The 10,681-nt window shown below is 38.9% G+C and overlaps 1 protein-coding gene and 1 pseudogene across 1 annotated transcript; one reads left to right on the top strand and one right to left on the bottom strand.

Moving 5' to 3' along the window:
- Nucleotides 1-1,445: 1,445 nt before the first annotated feature.
- Nucleotides 1,446-1,947, bottom strand: LOC126622093 (uncharacterized; annotated as a pseudogene).
- Nucleotides 1,948-8,052: 6,105 nt separating this feature from the next.
- LOC126621189 (uncharacterized) lies at nt 8,053-9,710 on the top strand. Its single transcript, XM_050289592.1, has one exon. It carries the CDS (start codon nt 8,195-8,197, stop codon nt 9,455-9,457), a length of 1,263 nt encoding a protein of 420 aa, XP_050145549.1. The 5' UTR covers nt 8,053-8,194; the 3' UTR covers nt 9,458-9,710.
- The last annotated feature ends 971 nt before the right edge of the window (nt 9,711-10,681 follow it).

The following is a 10,681-nucleotide window of genomic DNA, read 5'->3' as shown; positions in this document are numbered from 1 at the left end:
CGCGGTAGACTTATGCAACTGCACATTCTTGTGAAAGGTTAAACAAGCTAGCGTGCATATACGAAGCCTTATCCACTACTGACATGCTACGTAGTCGATAAGCTTCACCACTGCCAAGCACGGAACAACCTACACCAAGTCCTAAAGTGTTGTGGTACTTGTTACGCAACCTACGAAATTAGAGAAAGCCAAGGTTAAAAACCTAGTGGTTATGCGGACTTGTCTGCTTCTGTAAGTAAAACATCTGGCTGCCAACCCTATGGCTAACAACATTGCAAAAGTTTTACACCAACACCTACGACTGTGTAGGCTACGCAGGCCTGTCTGCTTATAGAAAAGCAGCATGCCTGCTACTAGCATATAAAGTTTAAAGGTTAGGGCATGAACAAAAAAAGCGAAGATGGAGAAAAGTGAAGGAAACAAGTTTATTAAATTTTCTAGCAAAATTAATAAACAACTAGCAAAGACCGAAAGAGTTCAAGCAAAGCAAAAGCAACAAGGAAAAATAAAGAAAATCCTAAAGGCTACCTAGAAGACTACTCTTCAGTAGCTTGGACAACCCATGACTACTCGGTCGCTACACCTTTAGCAGCCGCGACGCCTTCAGCAATGGTACCATCTGACGCTTCATCCTCAGTTGCCCCAACCTGGGCACCAACCTCTCAGACTACTTCACCAATAGAAGACTCAAAAGTAAAGGCGAACATGTCTTCCGGAGACATAGAGAATGTCTCGAAGTCTATACCAAAAAACTCAAAGTCAGATGGTTGCCCAAAGAGATGATCTACATAACCTGGTTTGTAGAAGTCAGCTTGACTCTGAGTAAGCAAAGCTTCGAACCTAGCCTTCTCACCCTTCAATTGCTCATTCTCCTCGAGCAGACAAGCACGAACCCACTGCAGCTCATCCACTTCTTTCTTCAGATTATCATTGATCTTCAAAGCACCTTGGAGTTTCAACATTTAAGGCTCAAACCTATCAACAACCTTCTTGAAGTGGATCACTTGGTTATAAGTAGCGATCAGTTCTTCATCATTTGCATAAGCAGCGAAGCAGAATTCAGAGATGGCACGCTCAAGATCTTGAATCTGAGGTATATAACACTCGATTTTCTTCTCTACACTTTTATACTTCACTAGGATCGCGTCAAACCTAGTCTTCAAATCCACGATCTCTTGGCAAGTGGTCTTAAGTTGTAAAGAAGTGGTGGCAAAAATATTAGACCCTTTCAAAGTAACAAGCTCAGATTCCAACTTCTTGACTTTCTCAACTGTGGAGTAAGCTTCAGCTACCACAGTTCTTGCCATTTCCTTGGCAGCTTTGGTATCATCTTGATCAAGAAGCATATACTCGACTGCCAGAATCGTCGTTTCCTGCATCATGGCCAGTAGAGCAGTCCTCATATACTCGGTCATATGCTTTGTAAATGAACTTAGGCCAACAACTCATTTGACGCCATCAAAAAACTTGGCACATACATCCATGTCCTTGAGCATATCTGGTTTCAAAAGCACACAAATCTCAGCAGTTTCCCCAGAAACAAACTTGGTAGATTTCTCACGACTGCCTGCACGAGCAGTCTCATTTTTCTCAGCAGACGAGTTGGTCTCAGCAGCATAGGGAACATATTTTAGCACCACTTTAGCAGGCAGGGGCACCTTGTCACTTTTTATAGTAGCAAACCTCTCTAAAGGTGAACCAGACTTAACCCCCAGAATGACGTTTTGGCATAAACTTCGGCACCGGATGCACGGAGGAACTTTTATGCTAAGCAATCATGTCAGCAATTAAGCTAGTAGTATTCAGAACGACAGACGTCACCAGCACAGATTCATTAGTCTCATCTTTCATGCTTTTGGAGGAATTCAAGTCAATCACAAGCTTGGGAGCAACTGGTGAATCATCGCGAGCAGCAGAAGAAGTTTTTGGCTTCTTTTCAGCAGGCATTTCTTAAGCAGTCGGTGAACCCCCGCTAGCAGTGGAAGAAGTCTTAGGTTTCTTCTCAACATGTGTCTCTTGAGCAGGCGGAAAAGACCTCTTTTTCCCACATTCATTTATAGTAGACCTCACCACAGTGATAGGACGAGCCAACGCCTTAGCCTTGATTCATTTTATCTCATCTCTTGGGGGCAGCCTACCTTTTTCCCTGCTAAGAGGACTAAGCAGCTAAAGCCACTAACGGTACTCGGAGGGGATACCCTGAGCAACATGCATTTTCTTCATGTCCAGAGAAGTCTTAGAACAAATACAAAGCAACCAGGAAATTAAGCAGCCTACTTACCGGATATAAAAACCATTGGTACACTTAGCTTGGGGGAAGAATCAAACTCTCATTTTCCACTCATCTCCAAAGTCTCATTAGCTCAGTCATGATCTCCCTTGCTCAAGTTATCAAAAAGCTTATGACAGGATAGCAGCTACCCGACTCCCTCAATGTGACCTATATCAAAGAAATACCAAAATTCGTTGACGGTTAGACCTAAGTTAAAGAATTGGCTTAGATTGTGGAATCCCACCATCACACGGACCACATTCGGAGAACATTGGGCGGGGGCACATCTCATGGAGCAAAGCACTTTTTGGAAGAAACGCGGCATAGGAAAAGTAAACCCCAACACAAAATAGTAGGGATGGAACTTGATGGCTCTCCGAGCCCCATCATATGGCTCACGGCTGCTACCATCTTAACATGCTTCACAAGCACTCTTGACAGAATGACATGCCAATATGCCTCGAGGAAGTCTCTAAACAAGTCATCGGAACTAATCTTAAAGTGAGCAGCCTTGAAGTAACCAACATTGCTCAAAGACCCGCCTTGACGATACAAGGGCGGCACACCATTATCATTCTTGTGGCTCGAGGAAGACATGCTTGAATAAATTCTACAAAGATACAAGAGGGATTCATTAGAAGGTTGTTTAAAAAAAAAAAAGGCACGGCACAGCAGGCCTCTCGGCTCAAAAAGAAGTTCTCGACCTCTCTCTCTCCCCCTCTATTAAGTATGGGCTCGAGCCCAGCTAAAAAAAAAAAGAGGTAAATCAAGCTTCTCGGCCCGCAGGCCTCACAACCCAAACCGAAGGAATGGGGGCTGACGCCCCGTGCCCCCTCTATCCATTTCTTCCTTTCAGCCCAAAGGCCCTGCATCTCTTACCATCTTTCACCTGCAGGCCTCATTGCCCAAGCTAGCCCACGCCAGCCGCACTAACCCTCAGCCCAAGTCAAGCCGAGCCGCCTTTATGACTCACCACCCACAACAACAGTGCCGAGGCTTCCTCTTACTTATTTTTTTTCACATCCTTGACCCCCGTTAGGCCAAATTTCAAGTCCCCGAGGCTTCCCAAAAATTAGGAAGACAAGAAAATTAATTTTTTCTTACCTAGAAGCAGCGAGAAGATGAAGCAAGCAATGAAAGACGGTCCTTTGCACGGGCAAGATGTAGAAGACTGCTAGAGGAGGGGGAACAAATATCCTCTAAGCTCTTTCTCTCTCTCTCTCTCTCTTGTAGGGTAGAATAAATCACTCTCCAAAGTTGATTTAATAACCCACTTAAGGTGGACTTAAATAGAGTTTGAGAGAAATTTTTTTCCCCTTCTAAAATGATCTAATTTCCTATTAAAGAGGGAATCTATGTCAAGATAGGAAACTTAAGTTTCCTAAAGCAAGAAAATCTCTACACCTGTTGCCCTTTTTTGCGAGCAGCCTAACATGCATGGGGGCATTTGTGGAGCCAAAAATAATCAAGAGATGACACGTGAATTTTTGGGTAAAAAGGACAAAATTACCCTTGAGGCACACCAGGATTCCTACGCGCGAACATTGGACAATCATCCTCCAATCAAGTCAAAAGTGCCCAAATAGGTATTTATTTATAACTTATTCATCAATCCCTCATCATATCTTCTCCACAAGGTAACCCCTAAATCATTCATTTTTTATTATATTAATTAGCTAAATTAATTGATTAATTATTCAATTAATTAGCCAATTAAACACAAATCGTGAACCTGACCCACAAAACATCCAAGTGGCCGGTCCATCTCTTCCCAAGGTGGCCGGCCACTCCCTTATATAAACCCCCTCATTCTCCAAAACTCAATTATAATTTTCTTGCTAAATTCTCTAAATTCTTCAAACAATTTTCCCTCAAAATTCTAACTTTGGCATCGGAGGTTCTTCGGCCAAAGCCCCCTCCCCCAATTCATCGTGAGGGCGTGAGACTCTTGGCTTTGACCTAAGATGTTATTTGTTTGGGAAATTGTATTGGAACCCATTCAACCTCTTTCCACACCCAATACAAAAAATATTTTCTTAAAATTCCTAATTCACCCTTAAATTAAAACTGCAAAAACAAATAAACAAACTGAAATCTCTTTCCACACCTAGTGGTTCTCTTCCACCACAAACCCCACGGAAGATTCACTAGCAATTCTCCATGGCAACTTCATTTCAAATTCTTTTAGCATCACAATCGCCTTATATGGCACACCATTCAGTTTCCACAAGTTTTGACTTCGAACTGTCCATACAAGATAAATGATCCCTCTTCGGCTCAACGCCTTCCTCGTCAACGACTCCGCCATCCCTTCTCGGCCATAGACATTTGTGCTTCTCAGCATTGCCTACTCTGTACCACTCGGAAACTTGTAACTAGAGAGGAGGTTCTACACCTGGGTTTTCTCAATCTGCTTCTCCTCTGCATTATCAAGCACTGTGCTTGGGCTTTTTGCTCTTGATCTTCACGTCTCTGACTGTTTGAATGAGTTGTGGCAAACATAGCTTTAAGTAGTTGAACGGCAGCAGAAGCACTACCTTCGTCGACATACGGCTTTTGGTTTCCATTTGTACAGACTCGACGACGTATGCTAAACGCCCTAACATGGAAGTTGCAAGAATGAGCTCCTTCTCAGCTAAGGACTACCACGACACACCACCTGTGCAAGCTTCAATCAAAGCGATCCTAGGCATGTTTTCCGGTTAAGAGAGGGGCGGCCACCACTCCTTGCCCTCACGTAGCTTCGACTATGCTTGTAGGCCTCCGATGCCGGTGTTATGGTTGAAAAGCATGAGAAATAGAGGAGGGAGAAGGACAAATGAGGAGGGAGATAATACGAAAGAGGAGGTGGTTAAGAGACGCTGACGTCAGTGAAGAAGACATTGAAAAGTGGTGGGCAGATATGTGGGTTCATGTTCTTTTAATTTATTTTTACTTTCTAAATAACGCCGGGGCAAAATGGAGAATTTAATGGCAAAAATATTTAAGTTGAGTTTGAAGATAAGATAGTTAGGTTTAAATAAAATTTCTCTATTTATTTTGTAAATGCAATTTTATCCAAGATCAAGAAGAAATAAATTTGCATCCACACTTCTCATACACTACCTGTAGAAAACCCTACAAGTGAATTCTTGATTCAGTAGTCAAACATACGAAAGAATAAATCTGCCAAATGACTGTCGGTGCCCTTTGATTCATGCTTTAGCTAGGAGAGTGACGAGAGACAATTAGATGGGTCCTATATAGGTGTGAAAAAGCCAGGGACCAAGGATGCAATTGCATGGCGGGTACTCGAGTGACAATGAGTACACTTCCCATGTGCACCTAATTAACCTCAATCCACACCTTATGTTTCTTCTTCTTCTTCTTAGCCTTTTAAGAAGAAAAACATATATGTTATGGATACACTGTTACAGTGACGTTTTATATTCATGATACATAAATATATATAATGTTTATTCACACAACATTGTACTTTTGACATAGAACGCCACAACAACATGATTTACTCGTGCCTTACATATTTGATTTTAGTTCTTCTTCTTGCTTTTTAAAAAGAAAAACTTACATAATATGGTTACACTGATACAATGACATTTTATGTCAATAATACAAATGTATAATTTTTATTACGCAACATCGTATTATTAACATAAATACCACAACAACACGATCTACTTGTGCCTTATAGGTTTGCTTTCATTTTTTGGATGTTAATTGTTGCTCCCACACATTTGTTTCATCATCTTTTATTTACATCGTGTCCCATGTCTCCCATTCGATTATTGACTTCTTCAGTAACTTGGTTTCAAAGAAAAAGAAAAAAGCTGGCGATGATAGGTGCAACTTGTGGAGAAGTAGGAAGTCGTACATAGTGCATAGGATGCTAATTATGCTGTAGTAATAATGATTAAATAGCCTTAATGAGTTCTTATACTCGACCATTCCATAACTAACCGATATTCCCCCGATGTTATCGGGAAATTTTTTAGTGTATTCGGAACACAAGGTGATATACCATATGTCATTTTATAATTAGAGGGAAGTTTTTTTATTTTTTATTTTATATTTTTAAGTGTCCACTAATTGTATAATAACATGTGACGTATCGTCCTATATTCCGAACACACTAAAAAATATCTTGGAATTATCAGGGCAAAGTTGCTAATAAAGCTTCGTTTTTATTTATTTTGTATCCGAAGGTGCAAGCAAAGGTGGAGTTCAGAATGGTTAGTACGAAAATTTAGGTTCCATTGAAGTTTAGCTTCTCTCATAGAAGTTGCTGTAAATAACATTTATATATGATGCCTGGACCATATGATCTGTTACAGTTGAATATAAGTCTCACATCTGAAAATTGAGAAAAATAAAATGCAATGTATGATCTGTTATTAAAAGTCTTTTGTGATAAAATTCAACACTTAGCCCTAAGTGGTTAATGGTTTGTAAACTGTATTATATAATTAAACCGACAGAATTCGAATCAGTGACTAAATATATGGTAAGTTACATTCGAAAATCAATAAAAATTAGTAAAATTTTATTTTCTATCGAAGGTTACCTGGGCTGTAATGTGGCTCCGCGGGTGGCAGTTACATCCATTCATGATCTGAATTACTGCTCATATTTAAGATGATATCCACTGGGTTTTCATTGCCAAAATTATTATTGGGCCGTCGTGAGTTAAAGGAGTAGTTATTGTAGCTATGTAATTTTGTACAAAATTCAAATACTCCATCCTACATTCCGGACGATACTTGCCTCCACCCTTTGAATTGATGCATTTTCTTGTTCACTCAGTTATGATTAATTTGTTTTCACCATACAAATGTCGCAAGCATATTTGTTTATTTTCTTAATCATTATTTAAGGACCATATTTGCAATAAAAAAAATTCAATCTAGTTGGAGATTTTTAAGTCGTCCATGTGCATCAATTAACTGAACAATTCATCCTAAAAGTGTTACTAGTCACCAAAACTATTAGTTCACTCGATAAATTTAAATAACTAAACAATCTTTAATAAAAAAAATGCATTAATCACAACCAAACAATGAGGTGAATATAACCCTGGAGTAAACACAAGTGTAGGGCTCATTTGGATGTGCTTTTAAAATGATTGAAAACGCTTTTAGATAAAATGTTTTTTGGTTCCAAAAGCACTTAAAGTGCCTTTATGAAAGAAGCACATAACTGGTGTTTCTTGCAGAAATCACTTTAAGTGATTTTCTAAAATTTACTTGCATTTTTATTAAGGATTGGTTTCAAAAACATTTTCACCAAAAATGCAATTAGTCATTTTAAAAGCACATCTGAACGAGTTCGTAATCCATGCCAATATAACTACTTTTGTATGTGAATAATTAGTAATTACATTTCATTGATGGGATTCCACTAATGTAATTCAGAAGGGAGAGTGAGTTAGGGAGTTAGGTAAATCCAAATTAGAAAGAATAATGTTAGTAAAATCAAATTTTATAAGTTATACGATGTGGTATCAATAAAAAATAAGCACGCTAATTAATATTTAAATAATAATTTAATCATTAATAACCACGTTATAGGATTTACAAAATTTAATCTCATACATCCAAACGGCACACATAATTGGGTGGTTGTTGATGGGAAAGAAAAGCAAAAGAAAGTTTCCAGACATGTTCTTTTTTCTTTACTTCTTTTGATTAATCTAAAGTTACTTTTTAATTGGTTAATCTATCACTCTCACTTTCGTAATCTTCATATATTAATTCCCAGTCTATTTCCTTTACTCACGCCGCTCTCACTTCCAATCTCACTCACTCTATCTCTCTCTCTCGCTCTCTCTCTATCCCCAACAAACCACACAAAACCTTTCCCTTCTTGTTCACCATATCACTATCCATCCATCCATCCTTCTCAAATTTTCTTTCATCTCTTAAGAAAATGTCAGAATTTTCTTTCCAACCAAACACGTCCAAGAAAATCAAAATCTCTAGTCTTCTTCTCGCTGACTTGTTCAATCTTTGTTTCTGCATTTTGTCGCACCCTCTTTACTTCTCCTACTTCATATTTTTCTCACCCTACCTCCTCAAGCTCCTTTCTTTTCTGTCTCCTCTTTTCATCACCACAGCTCTTCTTGTGGTTGCTTATCTAACGGTCCAACACGACGTTGCTGATTCCAAATCGTCGAAAGTCAAATTGGGTTGTCTTGTCACTGCGTACCAAACTGTTTTGGAAGGTTTGCACAAGTTTAGAGTTGATGATAGTGATGGCGGTGATCGTGATCATGATCATGAAGAATTCCGGTCTTCCGTGGAGCTCGAAGCGTATAGAATTGTGTTTGACACGTCCACGTTCGAAATCAACGAGACCCCAGCTGAGAAAAATTGCTCACAACTCTTTGAAGCACAAGTTGAAGATGTGTCTAGTCATGAAGCTAATTGTGCTTCTGATGTTTCTGATGCTGCAAGTGATGTTTTCGACGACAAGTTCGAAATCCCAGCTGAGGCATTCGTAGAAGAAGAAGAAGAGAATTGGCCAGAAAACTTGTGCAAAAAGGAAGAGGAAGAAGTGATCAAGCCACCACCAAGCACAGAGTCCAAGAAAGTTGAAGAACAAGAAGGAAAAGAAAAAAGGTTTATGAGAAGAGGAGAATCCAAGGATTATTTGGGTGATGGAGGTGAGTTAAATTCCAAATTATCCAGGGTAAATTCCCAAACCCTTGGAGCAAATCTTTGGGAATCCAGGTTAAATCCCCAAAACCTTGGAGCAAATGTTGGAGAATGTTACTACAACATGAGTCCAAATCTTGGAAGTTTTGGATCAATGAGGAAAGAGAAAGAGTGGAGAAGGACACTGGCATGCAAGCTTTTTGAGGAGAGGCATCAAAATGTGGATGGAGGAGGAGGAGGAGGAGGAGAAGGGATGGACATGCTTTGGGAGACATATGATGAGACAGAATCATTAAAAGTGGTGAAAGGTAAAAAAAGCAAGTCAAAGAAGGGGAAAGATGGGAAAGCTGAAAGCAACGAGGGTGAAGAGGAAGAGTTTGATGGGCAATTGTGTTGCTTGCAGGCATTGAAATTCTCAGCTGGGAAGATGAATTTGGGGATGGGAAGGCCTAATCTTGTCAAGTTTTCCAAGGCACTAAAAGGGTTTGGATGGTTACACCATGTCACCAAGCATGGCAAGAAGGGGCACCATTGATACCAGTAGGTCAGGGCAGTGAATCGGCCTCTCGTCTCTAAGTTCAAATCTTCTTTCTGCTAAATTAGAGAGCAGTTTAGAATATATTTCGTTTTGTCAAAAAAAAAAAAAAAAGATTTCTAAATTTACTTTGGTTAATGTTAAATTAAGTGGTAATTTTTGTGTGTACTTGAGTAAGAGTATCACGAGTAAATATGTTTTGTGTTTCATGATCTAGTGCTTAAATTAACTATAAAATCAGATTGTTCCTCTATTTCCATCTATCTCTTTCTTATCTCATCCTTTTTAATCAAGTTTTCTAGTTACCAATTTATTTGCTATATAAAGTTACATAAGAAGTCAACTCATCGTGTACAATTTAGGGTTGGTGTATGCCCGACTTTAAAAAAAGCAACCCCAAGCCAACAAAGATTCCTGCTTTGTGAGGGTGGGGGGGGGGGGTGACGTCTATCGTACACAGTCTTACTCTCTTACTTAATAAGAGCATCCCCAATGGGGGCTTTATCCTCTATGAGGCTACCACATTTCTAGCCTTAACGAGAAATTTCATCCCTAATGAGCCGGAAATAGGGTTAGATCCACTACTGGGGCTAGCAACTTCCTTTCTTAGGTAACATAAAATCGGGCTACATCTAGCCCAAAAAAAACGGTGGGTCCCACAAAAAAAGTAGCAACCAATGTAAGCAAAATTCTATCACTCTTCATCCACTTGTGAATCTCCTTTTATTATTATTTTTTAATTCTTTTTCTTACTTATTTTTCTTGTAATTTCACTAATTAATGATTGTTTTAAATTCCATAAGAATGAAAATTTCAAATTGATTTAACGTTCATAGGCATTGATGGGTGAAATTTTCAAATACTTTTTTTTCTTCAAAATTGTATGATACTAATTTACCAATTGGTGCTAGGTAAATTGTTGTATTATATGTGAAAATCAAATAATTTTAAAGGGCAAAGTGGAAGTTTGTTTCTTTCAACGGATGAGATTGAGATAAGAGAATCTAATTTAACGAACGATTCATAAGTGATGAAATCTAACTTTATCACAATTTGAACTTTTTAGGTTGAAGGGCTCATATAAAAATATAAGACAGCACATCCAAAAATCAACCTAAGAAAAACTAACACACAAAAAAAAATCATCGCTTAATCAAATTACTACATAAATAAATATATATAGCCCCATATAGAGCCTGAAAAATATAACCCCCCATTGGGAGA

This window comes from Malus sylvestris, chromosome 5, assembly GCF_916048215.2.
Source record: "Malus sylvestris chromosome 5, drMalSylv7.2, whole genome shotgun sequence".
Classification (NCBI taxonomy): domain Eukaryota; kingdom Viridiplantae; phylum Streptophyta; class Magnoliopsida; order Rosales; family Rosaceae; genus Malus; species Malus sylvestris.
Note: the sequence above shows the minus strand (reverse complement) of the source record. Positions and strands in the feature narration are given on the sequence as shown.

What these genes read in the sequence shown, in the direction of transcription:
- LOC126621189 (XM_050289592.1), top strand. Translation starts at nt 8,195, where the DNA reads ATGTCAGAATTTTCTTTCCAACCAAACACGTCCAAGAAAATCAAAATC.